Source organism: Accipiter gentilis, chromosome 24, assembly GCF_929443795.1.
Source record: "Accipiter gentilis chromosome 24, bAccGen1.1, whole genome shotgun sequence".
NCBI classification, from domain to species: domain Eukaryota; kingdom Metazoa; phylum Chordata; class Aves; order Accipitriformes; family Accipitridae; genus Astur; species Astur gentilis.
In genome coordinates this window covers 24,963,560-24,985,533 of record NC_064903.1, presented here as the reverse complement: position 1 = coordinate 24,985,533, position 21,974 = coordinate 24,963,560, and the positions used below count along the sequence as shown (strand labels likewise).

General features: G+C 46.1%; 1 protein-coding gene across 3 annotated transcripts in view; it reads right to left on the bottom strand.

The window, feature by feature from the left end:
• The window catches only part of LOC126050239 (rho GTPase-activating protein 20-like), a 39,084-nt gene that overhangs the window by 12,597 nt on the left and 4,513 nt on the right, over window positions 1–21,974 (bottom strand). The window contains exons 1-6 of one of the 3 annotated variants that reach the window (XM_049827851.1): window positions 13,728–13,781; window positions 8,322–8,404; window positions 3,600–3,770; window positions 2,850–2,999; window positions 1,217–1,258; window positions 388–472 (exon numbers count right to left, since the gene is read on the bottom strand). In XM_049827851.1, the coding sequence (XP_049683808.1) occupies window positions 388–472; window positions 1,217–1,258; window positions 2,850–2,999; window positions 3,600–3,770; window positions 8,322–8,401 (528 nt within the window). In that variant the 5' untranslated portion in view covers window positions 8,402–8,404; window positions 13,728–13,781. Of the gene's footprint in view, window positions 1–387; window positions 473–1,216; window positions 1,259–2,849; window positions 3,000–3,599; window positions 3,771–8,321; window positions 8,405–10,449; window positions 10,638–13,727; window positions 13,782–21,974 lie in introns of those variants that run through there. The other 2 variants (XM_049827852.1, XM_049827850.1) reach the window with 2 other exon arrangements.

The window sequence follows — 21,974 nt, the reverse complement described above, 5'->3', positions numbered from 1 at the left end:
ACACCGGTGACTCTTTCATGATCAATATGCTCAACTTATTGCACTGAAAATAGGAATGACTGGGCACTCAACCACAAATCATCACCAATTATGAACTGAAGCAGAAGGAAAAGAGAAAAGAAGCCAGAGGCCAAGAATAATGTTAAGAATTAACTGCTCTTTGCTAAAGGTCTGGCTACCTCCTAATTTTCCAAACCAAAACTCTCTGAGTGGGCTTCCAGTGGGAAGGATGCAGCTGCCCAGATGCACACCCTCTAAAACCTTTTCAGATGGGACTTGAATTTTAAACAGGGATAGCAGCAGCAGCACCACAGCCCTGCCTTCCTGCTCCTACCCCACAGACCTCGGTAGCGTTGGTCTGATGAGCAGGTTCTTAGCTGTACTTACAGAAGAACAGTTGTCAGCATCCACAACAAAGATCTGAAGGGTTAGATTCTTCAGATATTCATTCTGTTTTACCTCACTGATATGCCTGAAAGTCAAAGAAAAGAGGAGGGAATATAGTTTCCTAACCAGACTTGAGAAGGACCCTAAGATTTGGATCCAGGAGGTCCAAGGGACCTGCTCCTTAGCACTATAATAAATACAGATTGATTACAACAGTAACAATAACAATGTTCATAGTGTGGTCACATGCTCTTCCTGGCTGCTTTATCTCTCTTGAGGCCCCAGAACAGCAAAACCCCACATGGCAGTACTTTAATGCAGATAGATGTGTCTAGCATAACACCTTCCAGCATCCGTAGGATCGTTACTGTTCTCCACAAATCAAAAGACTTCGTCCCCTCTCTCTACCTATGTAAATGCTTCTGCCTGGATGTTAGTGGAAACAACATATAAAAACATAACATGAAAAAGAAACAACTGTAGCCTCTAGATGCCACAAAATACAAACTTAATCAAAAAACATCTGAAGAATCAGTAACACTTGTGGCATTTCCACAGTTATTACCTAAGTCAACCTCCAGCTCTAAAGGAAAAAAGGTGCTCCAACAATGTTATCTTCTAGTGGATTTAATCTTTTCTGGACTGTTAACACCAATTTTGCTTTCACCCAGAGGCTTCTACATTCAGGTTTCAAAGGTGGATTTTTCAAACAGTAGCTAGACACTTAATGTGCTGAAAATCAGAGGGAAATTTGACACCTAGCATGACAAATTTCTCTGAGGACTGTAGAGGAACCACCCATGAGGAGGATGAAAGGAGGGTCACTCACCACAGTAATGCTGACAGCCATCGTTCCTTCACGTCAGCTGAGCTGAAGATAAAAAGGGAGGCAGATCATCAAACAAGTGCTGAGTGGGTAACAGCCTTTGGAAACTCTACCCAGTTTCATTTATATATAGGTGTAAGTCAAAGTTCCTTCCTGCAAAACCCTGGAACAAAAGCATAGTCCTTTCCTGCTTCTGTCCTATTTTAACAAGTAACAAAAATAATAATAACAAAAAAATCCCAGCAACAAACTGGACTACATTTCCTGCCCAGGCTGGCAAGTGTTCAGATAAGGGACAAATATCTTTCTGTGATGTCGGAGTTAACTCATCTTGTGGGCCCTTATTATTTTTGCAGTGACCTTTATTGGCTATTTTCTTTCTCCCATTATTTCCTTCCCTGTGTCTGCCATTCCTAGAAGCTCCTGCTGCCAACACGGGTTACCCAGGTCTCAGTGACGTGAAGGAAATGGAACTGCTGTTGAGTTTGGACTAAGACACAAATGGCAGCTTGCATGTCAGAGCATGAATCCTAATCAGGAATGCGTCACCCGGGAGAGACCATCCTGACCCTTGGAAATGATGAGACAGCACGTATGAAACCATCGTATGGTTCCCATTTCTTTTTCCACCAAGGCAGCTGCCCCACAGAAGGAAAAGCATCTGGCCAGATCAGCCCTTCCTAGCTGTGCCAGCAGAACCCCTGAGGACAGAGCGACCCTTGAAGACTGCTGATCTCTGCTTTGCAAAAGAGAGCATGAAGCAGAGATGCCTGAGCCAGCTGTGACCTGAGCTCCCTGTGGATGTAACAGCTCTAGGTTCAATTTAGCCAGGCTAGACTGAGCTCCAGGTAATAAAAAGCTCACCTGCTTTTTGGTGAGCCTTATTAGTTCAGGCACAACATTGGGAAGGCCTTTGAGATGGCATTTGGACATGAATGGGCTACTCTCTAGCCTGCTCCACACTCCCCTGCATTTGTATTTTTGGGGTTAGCAAGGGCTAAGCAAGCTCTGGACCGTGCTGCTTGTGCAGACCCATCTTGAAGAACTTTTCCACTTTTATAGTCTGTTGCTGTGGGCTTGGGACACCCTGGCAGACAATTGCAGGAAGAAGGTTTGCCCAGGAGCTGTCCATGCCACACTAGGGGTGGGTAAAGGATTTAATCCTGGCACAAGGTCATCTGGCATTTTTAATTGACATAACTAACCTGTCCTTTGTAATGAAAAATGCTCAAACTAGGGCTAACATCCTACAGAAATGGTTGCTGGCAGATGCTGAAACAGCATGCTTGGAGGTTATATGATGGCACAAACTGGTTTGCTATGGCAGATTTGGTTGTGATGTTTCAGGAAGCTCTGCAGCAGGGTTAGCCCTTGCTATAACAACACTTGCAAGGGTTGGTCCTCTAAAAGGCTCTCAGAGACAAACCTGCAGGTATCTTTCTAAGATGACTGTCTCCCAACATCTAAGTTTTTACCAAATGGCCTAATGTGAGTCAAAGTCCTCTACTCAACAGGGAGAAGGGTGGTAGTGTAGTTCAGGGCCCCGTAGCCTCAGTCATTGTTTTGCTTGACACATGGGAGACTTGGACAGCTAGCTGCCAGGCTGCAGAGGGACGTTTGGTGTCTGATGAAATACCTGAAGGTGACAACATAGTTGGTGGTAGGCCAGCCGATGACAAACGAATTCTCAGGACCCATCTTTTTCTCTGTCACTTCGCTGAGACAGGTGCCGGTCCACACTTCACTCAGATGCACCTGCTTTTTGAGCTTCAGGCTAGAGGAGGATCTGCAATTCAAATTATAGAATTCTTAGGCCAGATCCTAACATCTGGACCTCTGGAGTCTGGTCATGCCACCTTCCAGGCATGCAGATGCAGTGACAGCAACAAGCCCCCCAGAACTAAACGTCTGGGCATGTGGAGGCACTACAAGAAAGTTTTGCAAGTGGATTTTGGGGCTGGTGGCTGCAGTGGGACAGCTGCACCTTAGGGCAACGTGATTCACTAGAGCCACATGCAGGTAGATGGTGATTTAGGCTAATTTACTGTCTATGCTAATAGCTGAAGTCACCTAAGCTCTTAATTTATGTGTGGCAGAAGTATCCAGACCAGGAGTCAGTTTTCTGTCCTTACTGCCTCTTGCCCTCATGCTATTTCTTCAAGAAGCCACACAGGGGAAGGGCAAAACCAATTAGACAACCTTTTCCTTCAGGAAAATGGAGTGAACCATTAATACCAAGAATTTCTGGAGGTGAAAGGGGAAGGTGCCACTTTTTAGATCCACTTTTGTAAAGAAGAGTTGTTTTGATGCCTGCTCCACAAGTAGCTCAGAGCCTAACTTCAGCAGCACATACTGGGGAGAAGGAGCGAGTGTGAATTCCTCTTACTTGGACTTGGCGATGACCAGCACATCACTGAACAAGATCAAATGTCTTTCCTGGGTCTGCAGGCCCATGGTTAGCTGTACTCGCTCATCCAGGATGAAAGTGGAGCCTGGGCTGCTGAACACCCCACTTGGCAGCCCATTGTCTGAATGGGAAGAGGAAAGGGTAGTCTCCCTGGAGGAGGAAGAAAAATCATAAGACTTTGTCAGAAGCTTTTCTCACAGAGGTTTGTGATTGGACACAGGCAACTGTTTTGGAACAGCCCGATAGCCCCGTGCTTCTCCCAGCACTGCCCTTATTGCTCTCAATCATGAACTGCATTTGCCCACTTCTGCCCAATTAACTTTACCAGCCTTAGACAGATGGAAAACTGCCTAAATGCCCACACCAAACCCAGTGAGATTAAGCTGCTGAAATATTCATTTTTGAGTCATTTCTCACTCAGGTAAAACACTTATTTCCCGCACATGCGTGTGAGCTATGACTTGAAAAGAACATGGAAAACCCATGGCTCATGGCACTGCTCAGCCTGGTGTGGGGAGGGACTGCCATTTCTGTGCATGTTTTCCATCTGTACTGAACTGCTTGTCAATGCAAGGGTTGCAGCACAAAAAAAATGAACTGCATGCACTCATCTAATTCCAGCCATCTGATTCTGGCTTGCCTGGCTGCAACCCAGCATTTTGTTTCTACTGAGAGTGATATAGGTGCTGACCATTTCCAAAAACCCTGATGGTTTTTGCATGTTGACTACAGTCAACAAGCTATCATCAGGATCAAACCAGCTCCATTCTCTATGTTGTCCCCAGCTGGAAGAGCTCCACCAAGTACTAATCTCCCCACTTGCCTCTCAGCACCCTCCCAGAGCACCTTCTCAGTGCTGCTCCTGGCTCTGGTTGGCAGTGCTGGCAGTACAACAGGTCCCAGAGTAATTTCCTGGGTCTACACTTGCTCTACAGGTGTGCTGAATGAACAAGCAATAGTTCTTTGCTGAGCCTTATTCAGAGACCGTGTTCATGTGCCCAATCCTGACTGAATTAGCTAACCTCTGAGACATGGCCTTAGATTTATATAGATGGAAAAAAACCCAGAAATCCTCCTGTCTCTACACATAGACAAAAATGTGTATCTTGCCCTGCAGGCAAGAACGCATGTGGAAGAGATACTTACCTCCCCTCCACCCCTCAGCAGTACTACCCTAGTCTGAGGGCAGTCTCTACATGAACAGATGGAAAAACAGATGAGCTTTAAGGGTAGTATTTTTGACATTGTTAGTCGTAACTCAATTTCCACGGGCCTCATAATTGGGCTCCTTTGATTTCACAGGAGTGAGGTTAAAGCTAGCCAGTAGCTGCTTTTTTAAAATCATCCCCCTGTCACAGGAACGCCCACACTCCTGCAAGCAGAAATTCCCTCTTCTCTCCTCACCACTCCACAGCCATCAACAAACAAGTGAATTCTTGGCTTGTGCAGCTGTTGCCTTTACAAATGAGAAGCTAAATCACCTTTAAACTTGATATTAAAAGCTTTGCATGTACGTCAACTGAGCAGTGGGAGCCACAATATCTCACAATCTCAGCAGTGGATTTCCTAAAGCTGGAGGAGTTACACAGCTTTGTAAATACGGCAGCAGGATAGCCAAAAAAATCTCACCAATAATCTGGTGGCCTAAGCAAAGATGGCATTGTACCAGCTCCCTCCATAGCAATCCATCATGAGAAATCCATCACGAGCTTCCCTCCCTCACAAGGATATTCTCCAGCCAAATAAAGTCAAGAATTTCTTTCTCTTCTTTACTTTTTTTTTTAGTGCAATTTAGAAGGGGGTGGGGACAATGACAAAGAAGCCACATAACTTGGTCAGAAGACAACCAAATGAAAAATCAGTCCTGCTCTTTATTTTAACTGATCCTACAAGACTGACCCCACACACTTGTTTCAGAAAAGCAAGATGTCCTATGCATCAATTACCTATGGTGTGATATAAAAGGAGTATTCTTCAGGAGGGCTGGTCCAGATCAAAATGTCAATCAATTCAGCTTTATCATCTCTTTCTTACAAAGGAAAAAACCCCAAACAACAAACCAAACAAATCCCTCAGAAAATGTTATTTCTAAGATTGCTATCACAGCAAGGCAGAAAGGAGCATGGCGGTCCCTTATCTGTGTCTAGGAGTTACGCGGTGCTGCAAGAGGAAGAGGGGATGATGTTGAAGAGGGCTCAGCTCCTACTAAAGGACCAAGGAGCTCAGCTCATGGCTAGCACTCGATATTCCAGTAGAAGATTTGCATGTCTGGCATGTTTGTACCTGACTATCTGCTGACACTCCTGGTGCTTTACCCCTGCAGGAGCAGAGCGTCAGCAGAGCACTGGATGGCTCTGGAGTCGCAGGCAAGAGAGGGAGCTTTTCACCACCCAAGCTGCTAGTCAGGGAAAGCTGCTGTCACCCAACAGGGACGTGACTGTCCTGGAGGATGGCGGGATCTGGCGGCTCTCCCACCAAACATCTCAGGCTGATGCCACCCTACGCAGCGCTGGCAGGGTGCGGGCAGGCTTCCCAGCGCTCCCTCCATCCCCAGCTGCAGCTCGCAGCCCCCTCACACGCCCAGATGAATCTGTCTGAGACGTGGCCAAATCTCTGGGATGGCCCTCCCGCCGGTGGTCCAGCAGATGGAGCAGGGGCCAGACAGGTCTCCAGCGGCGAGTCCCTGGGGGCAGCCGGGCAGGGACATGCTGGGCAGGAACACCAGGATGCTCCTCAGGGATGATGCCGCTGCAGTCCCAGCATGCAAGGTGGCAAAATGCCACACCAGCCCGTGTCCTGCGTCCCACTGTGCCATTACGGTGCACCTCGTCCCTTCTCCGCCTTCCCCTGCCTGTAACAGGACCTGCGGTCAGCGCTGCCACCGGGCCTTCCCCTGCCTGCAATGGCTCCGTCCAGACCTGCTCGGCTGGGGATGGTTTACGGCCTCCTTCCCATTAATTAAACTTAACCACAGCCCTTCACCGCAGTCGGAGCTGAGGGGATGGGGACAACTGTGCTCTCACCCAAACCAGCAGGCCTTTGCAGCACATGGGGCCTTCCTGCACCCCAGTCCTCTGACACCCCTCAGCGGTGCGGCTCACCCACAGCCACACACCACTGGGACAGAAGACCCCACGTACTGGTCTGCACTGGGCAGCTTCCCTCCCACGGCTGCTTCTGTCTGTCCTTCCTGTGGCATGGGCTCTTTCATTTCTTAAGGCATCTCTGTTTCTGCTTCTCATACCGCTGCCTGTGGCGGGTGAGAGGGTAGACTAAACAGCAACGAATCCATCAGCCAAACACCTATTGACTGTTCAGCCAGAATCACACCAGCAAGCTTGTCTCACTTGCAGTCTGGCAAGAGAGGGGAGGATAGAGCTTTTTCTGCTGTTTGCAAGCATAGGGGACATATACATACATATATATACACACACACATATATACAAAAAATACGCACACATATATATGTACACACAATATATATATTTATGGAAAATCTCTTATTCCTGAGGAGGCGTGGCCTCCCAGTGTCAAGACAGCCTGCCTGCGGTCATGAGCGACTGCATCTCAGGAAAAAAGTCCCCTGGACTTTGCATCTGTGAGCTTGGACTCATTGTTCCCTCCTGGCAGGAGCACACTGGCCTCCCTGCACTGGTTATACTAGCGGGCAAAAGGGAGGCAGTGTGGGCTTCCAGCTGAAAGCAAATTTCAGGAAAAACTCCAGGCTGACAACTCAGGAAAGTAGGTCCTCTCCTTATGTAGAGACCGAGTGCCACACAAGAACAGAGTCACAATATGTCCCATGCAAGCTCTGAACAGGGCCATGCCTTCAAGTCTGCTAAGTGAATTGGCAGATGGGGGTCAGGACACATGAAAGAAAAGCCAGGAGAGCTATCAGGAAGAGCTGGAAGCTCTGCTACTCAATCCAGCTTGGACTGTAGAGAGCATTTCATGCCCTGATGGCAGGGAATGGCTCTGCAGGGGATGGAGGAAGGGTACTCTACCAGCCAGTCCCAGCTCCATTCTCTGGACCTTGCTGGTGAGGTCTGCACTGCCAGCACTGTGAATACCCCTCCAAGCTGAGTGACACAAATGTCAGAGCTCATTTATCCCAACCAGGTCAACAGGGAAACCACACTACAGAAACTTAAGACTCTTTCTCGTACCTGATTTTACTTGGGTGCCTCTGCACTGTGCAATATTGTCCAGGTGTACTTATACTTGGATATAACAGGCATCAAATACCTAGACCTAACACTATCTGCATTGAAATATACGCATTGAAAATAACCAGCTAGCCTTGTGTAGTGGGTTGACCTGAGCTGGCTGCCAGACCCCCATGCAGTGACTCAGTCCCTCCCAAGAGGACAGGAGGAGAAAATAAGACGGGAAAAAAGAGGAATTCATGCACTACTTCCCATTGGTGGGCAGATGTCCAGCCTGTGCCTGGGAAGCAGGCCGTCAGCACACATAGCATTACTTGGGAAGACAAATGCCATAATGTCAATGTCCCCCCATCCTCCTCCTTTCCCTCAGCTTTTATTGCTGAGCACGATGCCATTCTAGTGAAAAAGAAACTCTTCTGTATCTGTCCACAAGCAAATTGCCCTTGACACCATTAAATGAAGTTGAAAACCAGTTTGATTTCAGTCTGTATAGGCAGAAAAGTGGAAAAAGGAGTCAGAAAGTTATTTCCTCTACCTGGAATGGTTCTTTGACTTGCCGAGAGCTTTAGTAATGGCAGAAGGGGTAGATCGTCTTCTTTGGACTATGGGCTTCATCTTCTGCAAGACAAAAAGACATTCCAGTTAGCCTGGCCACCTTGGAAGCAGATCTGCTCATTGCACTCTACAAGTTCTCTTTTTATCTAGTTAACACTCACGAAATCTCAGCACTGAGAGCCACGATTTGTGCTTTCAGCCACATCCCTCCCCTTCCTTATTATTAAAACACTTGTCAACTCTCACAATTATGTGGGACACTTAAAACTTTCCTAACTTGAATGCTTTCAGTTTTCACAGCCAAATTTACAAAGTAGAGAAAAAACCCACAGGCTGAAGGTCAGAAAAAACTTCCTAACACTCATGCCATGGAACAGTTTGTGAAGGAAAGGTATAGAAATCCAATTTAAAACTGGACTGGACAAAGCTATGAACAGCATATAATACTGTTGAAAGCCATATTTTATGGGCTGAAGGAATAGATGAGGTTACTTAGTACATTTTCCTCTATCTTTATTTTCCATGATTTACAGATTCAGCAAATAGATTGTTATTAGGCCCCTCTCCAGGTAGTGTAACCTCAAGCACTTGTATCTTTTTCAGCAACCACAGCCACCAAGTCTTGTATAACACAGAAATGAAGTGACTGTAATGGTGAGACTTGTGAGTTAGACAGGATAACCATCCAAGTCAACATGTACACATGAAAGTCACGGGTCTCCTTTTATTTGCTAAATGAATTTTGTGCTGGAGAAAGATGATACATTTTAGCCTGGGGAAGAAATCCTTACGTCACTGGCTCTTGCTTAGTAAGTATGGGAAAAATCTGTCCCATGGCTCACTTCTAATTTCAGCATTTGCCTGTATTAGAGCTTTCAGTACCAGGAAGTTTAGAGTATGCTGAGAATTACTGATCTTTTGACTTCTGAACATATCAAAATATGGAATATCCTAAGAATAAAAGAAACCAGGATTAATGGTTGAGGAGGGGTTCTACAGAGAAAGCGTTTTCCTTTTATTAACCATATACTTTCCAAACTCTGTGCTGAATGCAGAAATATTTGTTGCGTCTGAGTTCCTTAGTCCCATCTCTGAGTACACAACACTACTACAGCTCAGTACCTTATAACCACATTAACATGACATTCTTATGATGTTAGAGGAAGGTATTATCCTCATTTCACTGACAGAAAGGCCAAAGAACAAAGTGATTACAGTGAATTTGGGTGCTTGGTGTTCAACACATTGGACCTGATCTTTCTGAGCAGACAGACAGGTTGACTGAGGGGGTTTGAAGCACTGTTCCTGCTCACTCTCGCTGGAGCTACAGGGCGTCAGCATGCCTATAAGCCTGTCTCTAGGGATTTATGTAAGGAATCCCAGAAATTATGAACAGGGCATTAGTGACCACTTCAAAAGCTGGTGGAATTGATTTACCACACTTCAGAAAGGAAATCTGTGGCAGAAGCTGGCATTGAGTCCAGCTTCCAGGGAAGGTGTACTCCTCCTCATGTCCCATTTCATTTACGATACACCTTTTGACTTCTGCGACAAAAGACCAGGGAATTCTACAGGCAAGAGCTTTCTACAACATAGAATCCTGATTCTTTGCCTGATCAGGTCCAGCAGAGCCCTCCAAAGTACAGACGACCTCATGAAAAAGTGTATGATCATGTAACTCAAAAATTGGAGTGGGACTGCAAGCACCATTTAATCAAGCAATTTCCTAACGTATGAATATTCAGCTTTGCAACATCAGTAGTGCTCTCTAAGTAAACTCCTTGTGTACGTGTATATATGTAGGCAGTGACAGATGGACAGCAATTTCTCCCTCATTCCCTGACATGACCTTGCCAAGCAAAGATCTGTCTTTGGAAGTTTCACAGAGAGAACTAAATAAAAATAACATCAGCTCAAAAATGTTTGTTTTAAAAAAAGAGAGTCCCTACTGAAACAGAACATCTGGCTTTCAGAGGTGCCTTAATAGGATAAAATGTTCCTACAAAACATAGTACAGCAAAGTATCAGTCATGCAATAGGGTAGGAAGAAAGGATGGGTGTGGTTGTCTGGTGGAAAACCCCGGCAGGCTGTCAGCTGCAAAGGTCACCTGAATGAATACAGCAGGCACGCAGGGTGATCGGATGCATCTTCGCGCCAGGGGGATTGTACCTTGAATGGCACTGCAATAAAATCTTGCACATGATAGTATCTTCTGTGCTGAAGAATCCTACGGCACATAATAAGCTTACTGTAGGTAAATCATTTTGGCCACCCCAAAACTAGTGTCTTCTGTGGTACAATGTGGTAAGGAGTACCAGTGACATATATGATGTGAGTGTAGTGTAGGAAGACATTTAACTCAGAATAAATTTCAGGGGAGATATCAGAGACTCAGTACTGGTGGATTTCTTCTCCTGACCATTAGGAATGGTTTCAGACTGTATCTGAATGGTTGCAGCAATGCGCTCCGAGAAGCCTTGTCTTTGCCCACCCATCGCACTTCTCCAGAGGAGTCTGAGGACCTGTTCAGTAGCACTACTTCCAGCAGGCACTTGACTACCAGTGGAAGTTTCATAAAGACAGAACTTTGGGTTTCCAGTGAAATGCTGTGACTACAGGACACAAGGTATTCCCAGTACTTGCTATCTCCAAATAAAATGCTGAGATCATCAGTTACCCAGAGGTCCAGTTGCCTGATCCCAAACAGACTCTAGGCAAACCAGAAAATTGCTTTCCATGCCCTCAGTCAGTCTCTTTGACCCTAGCCAGTCAAGTATTCTTGGCAGGACATCATTGAGATGACGGCCACAAGATCACACGAGTGGCATCTTACTGAGGGAATGGGACACAACTAACTGGCATAATTTCACAGTTAACATACTTGATTTGCATATCTAATAGAAGAATAATAAATTGTTCTGCCTTTGGTTTCAGTAGCCATGCAATGTAAAACGTGTCCTCCTTCCCTGCTTGGGAGAACCTAGCTGTGTAGCCCATTTTAAACAATTTCGGTTTGTATGGGCTAGCCCATGCACATGATGTTTCCTTAAGAGGCTGCTGGCCAAGTACAGAGTCTCCTAACACCTTAAGTGTTCTTCCAGTGCCATGTAAAATCTGCTCTGGATCCTGCATGTTTCTAAGGTCTACAGTTTTACGGTTTTCTTGCAAAAAACCCCTCCCATCTCACTACACAGAAGAAACACCACAAGGCCTCTGTCTCATGCAGGAGCTCTCTGGAGCAGCCACAGCCCCCTCACCCTCCTGCCCAACAGCTGCACTCGAGCTGCAGATCTGGCAGTGCTTGGAGGGGGTGGCCGGTGGTCCACAGCCTGGGGCTCACCTGCGTGCCACTAGCATCATGCAGCCTTTCCCCATGAGCATTGCTTTCGGATGAAGGGGGGACTTGGCCACGCTCCTCCATGTTAGAGCCAGGGAGTGCTTTTGCTGGAAGTCAGCTCTGCTCACATTAAGCAGGCTCTGGACTCAGAGAACCGCCAAAGGGACACGGCATAATGTCTCTGCTGTTTTGATGCCATGGAAACAGATACTCGTTTACCCAACATACTCTCAAAGTGCTTGAACACTTGCAACACTCTGGACTGTGTTTGTGCATTACTCATCTCTGAGCTGCCAATTTTAGCTGTGTATTTCTTGGCACTGGGGAGGTTGTGAGTCTAATGCCCCTCATTCCAGACCCATGTATGGCCTACACTATCGGCTCAGCTGGCCAGCATTAGCGGTTTCCCCCTCACCACCCGACCTCTGCACTTGAATGTTGTTCTTCAGATAGTTAGGGTGGGATGAGGCTGAAAAATAACGACACCTGCTTAGAACAGGCTGGATTTTCTTCTGTCAATAGCTGGTCAAAGCTTGCAACGTCTGTGGCACTGGAATGCTGCTACTTGGTTTAGCTCACATTCAGAAATGAAAACAAAATTTTTTTAATAGTTTCTGCAAAACTTAAATTGAAATATTTGTTTCAGAAACATTGATACACTGTGCCTTCAAAAACACCATGTGCTTTCTTTGACCCTAGCATCTGCTGCAAGTTGACAAGACTCGTGCACTCTGCTTAACAGCAGGGGGAAGCTGCCTGGTCAGACTCATCTCTCTCAGTCAGTGCAAAGCAGCAGGGAAACACGTCTCTCTCATTCATGAGCTGCTGATGCTGTTAAAGACTGTAGGTTATGATGGTATGGACCAGCGACCCTGATGCTTCCAGACCAAATGTGGGAGGGTAAACACAGCCAAGGTGCTGGTAGGCTTGGCTATCTGCAAGGCCAGGGCTGCATGGATGCAGGACCACCTGCACAGTAAAATGTGACAGATGTACAGGACTTTGAATCTCTGGGTTAATCCATATGACAGGGCTGCTGCAAAGCTGCAGACCATGGGGCTGGGTGGGTAAGCTGGCATGAATCGAGGACATTTTCCAATGGGAACTTGCTAGGCAGGAGGCTTTAAGATCCTGTGTGGCAGGAAGAGCTCCTTCAGAGCCCTCCCTTCATTGTACTGGAAGGCTCTCCAAAGCCACGTGTTTTAATAAAATGTTTGTTTTCAATTAATCTGCATTTTTGAGGGGAAAAAAAATACACTGCAAGAAGGCTCCTGGGTAGCTCTGCTTTGGCCATTAGGTATGTCATCACTGAAAGAGAGATTGAAAAGCTAGTCTAAAATCAATTAGCAGTGTAGAAATAGTAGGATGGAGCTCTGCAGAGTCTCTGCCAAGTAATGGGGTTAGCTAGCACGTTTAAAACTAGCCTGGTACGTCCAGGCCACCCTGCAGTCCATAGTGGAAACATCCTTCATGAGGGCCGAACACACAGCAAGGAAGATCAGTCAGTTAGCCTGTCTCCACCCCATATGCTCTCTGATGAGGCAAGGATGATAGCCATCCCGTCCCTTCTCTTTTAACAAGGGGAGAATTGTGCACTGATTTTATTAATGTTGTCCCTTGCTAGATAGAGATGGACATAATCTAAAATTTAACACGTGACTCCAGTTCTTGGACATTCATCCATTAGTGTCTAATGTGTTGTGAAGGAAAAGTTCAGCTGCCCCAATGAGCTGTAAATTTAGCTTGAGCATTTCCCCTTCCATTCCCTCCTATGTGGCTGTTTAACGAGCCCCTGCACTGATGCTGTTGCTATCACAAGAAGGATTTAAAGAAGTTTGAGGCTGCATTTTATTACAAACCATCATATGGAAATGAGATCAACTTCACACTTCAGACCTGACACTAGACTGGCTTCCCTATGCCCAGGAGGGATGAAAAGCAGGTAAGATCAGATATAGACAGAGGGTTAATTTTGGTCTATCCCTATTCTCAGCATACTGATGTTTCCCCAAGAGTTCTTTGCATGCTGCTGAATGGAGCGACCCTACCTGCAGGCACCCAGCTCACACTTCCAAGGGAAATTCACTTCTCCCAACGCTCTTAGCTGCCACGTTCTGTAACTCTTTCATGTGGAACATATGGCTGTCAGTGTCACTCTCCCCATGTTAGACAAACAGTCCACTTCCTACCTGTGAAGACGGTGAAAGGGTATCATATACTCTTTAAAAAATACTAATAAAAAAATCTATTTTTATAAATGTGGGCTCTGAGTCAATTCCATGCTGACATTCAGATCAGTTAGGGAGGCTTAGGTTGCTAAAGGCCCAGTCAGAGAGAGTAAAACTTGGGCCACAATGTCTTTAATTATTTGAAGCATAACAGATTGTTCAGATCCAATAACATCAATATTATTCTCATTCTTGGATGGATCTTGTGAAACACTCTCTTCTTACAAATACTCTCATCACAGTATCGGTATCTTGTGTCACAGCAGATAACTGATCACTGCTATTAATCGACCGAACCCAGTAAAGGCACATTTTTCAGTGGTCTACTGGAACAGAGTAAAAGTTACTGTATAAATGTAGCACATGGTTATTTAGCTCTCAGGTAACATTCAAAAAAATACTTAAGAATCCAGAATAAGAGTATAGAAACGATTAACAGAGCACTTGGGCTTGGATCCAATCACATGAAAACAACTTCTGCTGCTCTTCCATCCAATAATGAGTTTATGTTAGCAGCAGCACTCCTACAGAAGTATCTTAATGAGATAATGTGAGATGCTTCTGCCTCCTGCTCTGTTACATCTCTTGTTTATGTGAGTGCAGGATGCTCTTACAATGTGCCTGTACAAGACTGCAGTTGTATGTCTAGTTAGAAAACCCAGTTAGAGAGAGACAAAGAAAGAGAAGGGGAAATTGTTCACTGCATAGAAGGGAATCGGGCATTAGGTTACACGAACTGGAAACAACTGGGCTTGCCATTTTATGCTGGTTTGCACTTAAAATGAGTTTAGGGAAAAGTGCACTTGCATGGCTGCTGTCTCCTTCTCCCTTTGTTCCCAGACTTCACCTGCCACTTGAGAAACTGTACAGACTTGAATGTGACCCCATGACTGGGGGGAGTTTTAGCAGAGGCTCCAAAAGCTGCTGTCTTGCAGCCGTTCCCCCTTGCCCCTGAATGGGGAAATCCATTGCAGGGCACTTAGTGTCACCTTACTGGGAGGCAGCCTCAGCTGTGCCTACGTGCCCTGCATCTCACCCAGATGTGCTGTGCCACTCTCTGCCAGCTGGATCTTAGGTGATACCGGCTTGAAAAGCTACGCTCCTTACTACATCACGCCACCAGCTCCTTGGAAGACAACTTGTTTTTCTTCTCAGCCTTGATTCCCTGTCCAGCTTGCCACCCAGCATAAGATAAAAACCTCTCTAGTTCTCCTCCAAGTGTCCCTTAAAAGGTGAGTGTTTGGAGTTCTAGGACCAAGACAAAAGCCTGAGCTGTGACTTGCTTCCCGCGCTTGTTTCCCCATCTTTGCCCAGTTCCCAGCCAGGGGAAGATGCTATATATAGCAGAGATCTGTTGTTGTGATGGTGATCATGATAGGCATTGTTAACCAGCTTCCTTCCAGCTCACTGCCAGGTGGCCAGGCCAGCATGACCTGACAGGGAGAAGGGAGAAGGCTCCAAAATGGAGCAGGCCCTCCTAAAAACATGCTCTTCATGAATTACCTTCCGAGAAAAGCAGCTGCTTCCCACAAGACCCCCCCAGCCTGAGACCTCCCCTGCCTCCCACTGCCCTGGGCACCCAGCACAAGCTAACGCCACCAGCAGTCCCAGGGGAACCTGGCCTTGAGTGGTGGGCTGCAAACACCCCCCCACTCTGACACTCGCCATGAGGACGGTTCCAGGGGCATGCATGGAGGGGAGGGAAGACAGGAGGACAGGAGGTTGTGACAAACCTTGCTGAGTACCACTAGGAATGAGCAGAGTCCAGCAAAGACAACCAGATCCTCAGCTAGGGTAAATCGGTGTTGATCCACTGTAGTCCATAGTAGCTTTACACGCATGTAATGTTGGGAAAGAGCCAGGCCAAGGTCACTGAACTTTCAGGGGAAGTTTTATATACTGCTTGTATAGCAACATACTGAATCTAGCTAGGATTGTAGCATGAAATATGTATAGAATGAATTATTTTAGTATAAGAGCCTTGTGTCTCTGCTGCTGGAGTAATACTAATAATTACCCTGGTGGAGCACTAGTTTGAAAGGTTTGCTAAGTAACAGAGCTGTTCAAACATTAGATGTCTGTAGAAGACATCCAGAAATCATGCTATGCCTAAAAATGTCATCTCTAGAAGTGCAGTGCCTATTGACTTTAGAAAACAGGAATGATGTGCACAGACGTACTAGTAGTGCCTGTGCCGCGTGCTGTAAAGGCATGAAGCTGAGGGAGTGAGTCTGCAGATGTAGACAGTGAGACACTCAGGAGATGAAAAGATTCTTGAAAGGATGATCTGACAGAGGTGTGAAGTTTGCCTACAGAGCCTGACTCTGCTCAGGGGCAGAGAGCTCGGAACAGCTGCGGCTGTGGATAACACCCCTAGAGGTGCAGCAGGCCAGGCACCCCAAGACACCAGATGGGCCTTTTGCCCCTACGCAGAATAGCCAGGAGAAGATGAAGCAGGCTACGGTATCCAGTTCACAGCACTCATATGCCAGCCGTGCCAGCAGGTTTCTCATCCCAGGGACAGTAATGTTTTTGGCAGCTGTTGGAGCAGCTCCACGCATTCTGCTGCGACACCACCCCATTCCCAGCTCCCAACCAGCTGCCACATGAGCATCCCTGCGGTACACGAGGCCTTTGTGGCTGCTCTAGAGACATTTCAGGGCAGGTGATTAAGGGAAGAGAAGCAAACCCTACGTGTCTAGAGGAATGCCCACCGCTGTACGTGCCCCCTGAGCAGGTGGCCAACGGAGGAGCTCTGTCGGGACCATGATTAGCTGCCAGTGCAGCCAGGGGACTGAGACAGCCTGTTTCCAAGGCAGTGGTGGCCTTAGCAAAGTGACTTTCTGCTTTTCCCTCTATATTAACTATTGTGCTTCACCATGACATTTTCCAGCTGATGGGCTCTAAAACACATTACAGCCATTATTCAACCAAGCTCTTCCTTACTCTTATCCCATACATGTCTACTCCAGCTTCTAAGTAACTGCTTGGAAAATGGAGAAACCGAGGCTCAGAATGAATATTTAAGTAACATACCCTCAGCGATGCAGAAAAGTAATGGCAGAGCTAGGCTTGGAAGCTAGATCTTCCTTCTGGGAGAGGTCTAAGCTAGGTGTCCTTTCTCAAATTATAAGGTATACTCCCCCAGAGTCATTGTTGCAACACTTTCATTGTGAAAACAAGACAGACACAGTTCTTGCCTTGGGAGCTTATCCAAAAGCACAGACCAACAACGTCTGTGAGCAGACACCATCAGAGCAGATCAAATCTCATGGAATATTACCAGGAATTCCTGATTTGCCATCACCTACCTGTCTGAAGAAACAGATCCCTTTGCTACCACTGGGGCTACAAGAAGCTTTTCCGAAACACAGATGACTCACCCCACCTAATAAGGAGCAGTATTAACTGCTCATGCAGCCCAATTAACACTACGCTAACTGCCCTATGCCTCCTGCCACCCTGAGACTCTGGCAGTCCATTCTGTTTTCTGGCTAATGCAACCCTGTTCCAATCCATCCAGCCTCATTTTTCCATATTCCTTCATGCTAGGTAAGGACATGTGTGTCTGTCCATTTATATTTTAATAGTTCACACTACTTTTTACATAGGGTGAAAATTCAGTGCCCAGAAGAGAGGAAAAAAAGAGGGCAGCTGTTTTACGAGCTCTTTGGGGTGAATTTTGCCAGCACAGGCATATGGTAAAGCAGTAACATTTCCTTGCAAATGCTACAGAGAATCTTTAACTCTCCTGCCACCACTTTAACCCTTTGAATTCCTTAAGATCCATAATTAGCCTAATTAATCAGAGGAGGAAGTCTAAAATAATGTTGGGTGGCCACAGCCCACAATTTTATTTGTGGATGCAAGTCCCTTCAGAGAGACAGGGCAGGGTTTAATGTGAGCTCAGAGCTAAGAAACTTGGTGTAAATATTTATCTGAGCTGTTTTACACAAGTTCATCTTCCCATGTTGTTTCACTAATTGCTTCCCTCTCCCTTACTGCTAAAACGCAGCTCCAAACATTTCTTAAAATATGCAGAGCCTGGTGGCAGTAAATCAGTTTGCAAGGACACACTTTGAAACATTTCCTTTTCCTTCCAAGAAATGGAGCCCTGCTGGTTTATTTTAAAATGTCCCATATAAGGGGGACTGGGAGAAACAATTCTCAGCTGCCAAAGGCCGAGTGGGTTTTCCACTCGGAGGCGGCTGGGGATTAGTTTGACTCACACTAATCTGTTCCATGCCACATTTTTTCCCTGCTCCCATGGATTACTTGTGCCTGCAGGGCCTGCCTTCCTCGGGAGCCTGGAACAACACGGACAGTGACAGTGGATGGCAATGAGAGAGGATGTTCTGCAAAGCACAAAGGGGACTGCTGTCTCACCGAGCACCAGAGGTCTTCCCAACTGAAGTGGGTCTTTCTGAACAGCTGATGTAACGGTCCATTTTCTTAAATGACACTGGGCTGGACCCCAGATCAGGACACTTGGAATTTGTCAAGGCTTGGGTCTGTGTTTCTGGCTGCTGAAGACAGCCTTGCCCACGTGGCACTGTCCTCCACCAGCAAGGAGCATCCCTGCCTGGGGATGAGCACAAGGGTTGTCCCCTTGTGATCCCAGTGATACGGCACTGCCCAGGGTCCTAAAACAAACTGACACTCTCAACTGTCACTCAAGCACCAGGACAGGACAGGTACCTGAGAAAGAGCCCCAAAGCTTTAAGCAGGAAGACAAAGCCACAGCTCCTGTTCATCAGCTGTGCCCCGGTAAACACTTGTGTGCCTACCTGGAGCTCTGTGCTTCCTCACTGCAGCAATCCAGTACTGGGCAGAGAGGTGAAAACTGATGAATACAAGAATAAAAAAAATAATCCTGCTATTTCCAAGCCTCAGCCCACTGATACAGTGTTGGTGGACAGAATCTGCAAAAATTATGAGCCACTGCTGCTGAAAACACCCATGGGTGGCCTTTTCTCTGCAAATCTGAAGGATCAGCAGGAGGGGGGGTGTCTACGTATTCTGGCACAACAACCAAAAAAGCACTGCAAAAAAACCACTTACTGCCAGTGAGATGATTATTAGCCATCACCTTCCACATGATGAGGCTCTGAACATCTGAAGGGTGCACTCGGACAAAGTCTTTTTTGCATCGATATCAATTTGAAAAACTCTGAGTAACACAAATGCAAGTCTATTCTCTGTAGCTAGCACAGCAAATTGTTAATTGATGGAAACTGAAGAGATCAATAAATATTGATGTCAATTTAGAAATACTTCTGTACTTCATACTACTGGCCTGGAGAGAAACTAACAGTAGTTAGAGGAAGCACTTCCCCCTTCTAGTACTCACATAGGAGGCCAAGAGCGGTGGGAAAACTAAAACCTTGTTTTGTAAAATTTCTTCACCTTTTCCTGGAGGTCCCAGTGGTTTAGTTGCAATTCTGATCTCCAGGGCTGAGTAAATTTGAAATATTTGCTGACAATGGATTAGACCAAACAGCTGCTGCCTTTCGGGATTTTCCTGCAATGCTTATTCCCATAGTGAAAACCTACTGCAACAGATTCCCCCTGTATGATTTGACAGAACTTTATAGTGGGACTCTTTCCTCATGCCTTTCCTTCCTTTGAACCAATGCTGAAAGCTACCCCAGGAACCACTTACGAGAAATTCTTGCCTCTATAGCTCTAAAGAAAACCTCTACATAGCTCTACACACATAGAGGGTCCCTGGCACCAAGCTGCAGCATGCTCTGATTATGAGCATAGCATCAAACAATTATGGGGTGACTACTGATAAGACTCATGTGGAAAATAAGTGGGGGCACACTTTTATAAAGCCCTTTAAACCATTTCACTCAGGCTGGTACTTTGGGGCAGAAGTTTCTGTTGTAAAGTTGGATGTATATATAACATTGGAAGGAAACTTGCTGGGTTTCACAGTATAAAAATTCATCACTGAGGCCAAAGTAAATTAAGAATCATGCTCTTCCTTTAAACATGCAAATAAATAGTTCACTGAATTGAGCTTTGGCAAAATGAAAAACTTGCAGAGCAGCCAAAGCTGAGGAACAGAAAAATGTAACGCATTCCTTCGTGTCTTTAAAATAACCCCCTTCTCTTCCCCTCTCTTGGTTCAAAACTCCTCCTCCTGCCATATTAAAAATTAAAAGCTCATAGACATCTGGGTCTGCCCAGCTACAGAATTACTTCAGCCTTTCCAAAGCAGGGCCTCTGAGCTTCAGTGTGCTGGTCCAGCCCCTGCTAGGGCCCAGATTAACTACCAGTGCACGAAATCCACTCAGTGTGTGATACAGGGAGATATAAACTGCACAAGGAAGAGAAAGTGTAAACTACAGTTGATGAGGCAGTAACGCTTCAGGTCCACTGAGCAGACGGCGCATCTCCGCTTGAATGCTGTGTTATGAATCCTCACCTCTCCCTGGACACACATCCAGTGCAAGCTGCTAAGTTGCTAGTGGTCCACCAACATGCCCCTGACAGAGACTGACCAGACACTCACCACCTTTATACCTGCCTTGGCTTTCTCTTAGGGACAGAAGCAGGCTTGTTTCCAAGCCAGCTTCCCCCAGCCCTAATTCAAACATGTGCATGAATTGTGCTCCCCTAGAAAGGTCCTGAGTTCCTACCTTTTGGATGATGTTGCTGCAGGCAGAGGGTTGGTGGGTGACCCCATCCTCTCCAGCAGGTAACTGCCAGCAGCCTTTGCTGCCTGTGAGTTTAAGTACCTAGTGCATGTTGCAAGTCTGGTGTTTCTCATCTATTTACAATGACTGAATCATTTTATTTGCAGCTTGGCCATGGAAAAGACCTTGAAAAGAGGCAGCTCTGTGCATCTGGATTTCATTAGAGCTGAACATTAATCCCTTTATGCCTTATAAGCATCCTGCTAGCATTATACAGGCTTGGGGTTGTTAAATGGCATTCTCAGAGCTGGCTGCCTGAAAAATGGGTTAATCAACAGCACCTCTGCTAGCACACACACCATGAAAGGCATTTTCCTCTTTCTGTTGCTTGCTCATCTGCCTGTCAGTATCAGGATGGGTAACGCACACTGATTAGTAACACTCACTGCTGAGCTCCTCCTCAAAACTCATAGGTTTGTGCTGAATTGTAGGATTTAATCCCACAGAATTTTGCAGTTCATGGAAACAAAAAATAGGCATCCCAGCCTCAAATGAGAATCCAAACATCATGAATTTCAGTGGAGATGCAAGTCTAAAGTTACACGAGATGGGCAAATAAAAGTAGACTTTGGCTTAAACAATTGCACTTTTTTTTGCCAGTTTTTGGAGTTGCAGGAAGACATTAAGGGTTGAACAGTGACAGAGGCCAAGAGAGAGACATCCCTGAGCAGCTGGGCAACGGTCAAGAATGCAAAGGCAGGCAGGAGCAGCATTGTGAGCCGAGCCCATGTGAAAAAGAAGGTGCGAAGGAGGGGCCTGAAAACACAGCCTGAAGAGCTGCCAGTGGGCTGAGAAAGGGAAGGAGAGAAGCTAATCATGGAGGATGAAGAGCTCAGCGATCACATAACCTGGAGGCTAGAGGATAGTTTGCCAAGTGAGGCTAACAAAGAAATATGCACATTTTTATTGTAAAAAGCTGTTGCTATGACCCAATGCAAGTCAAGTTGTGTGGCCTTAAATAACACGTCCCAGTTCTTTTGATGGCACAAGAGGTGGAAAAAGATAAGCAGTGGAATCAAACTAGTCACATTAAGTTCCTAACACCAGGCTGTTATAATTATTCCATAGGAGCAACTGCTGCAAGCTACTGCAGAAACTCACAGATGAGCCAAGGAGAAGAAACGATTAATGCAGAAAAAATCTTGTTCCACTGCAGTCAATGATAAAATGCCAGTGCTTTGCAGAGGCTAGGATTTATAAGAGTGGGTACAGCATCTCCAATGAACCAGATAAAGGCTAGATAGCATAATGACTCCTCATATCCCACGCAATCACAGGCTGGCATCAAGGAGGTGTTTTTGCTCTGTAGGACAGAGGGGCAGAAAGGAGGCACTGCCACACAGAGATCGCCCCTTCTCTTGGG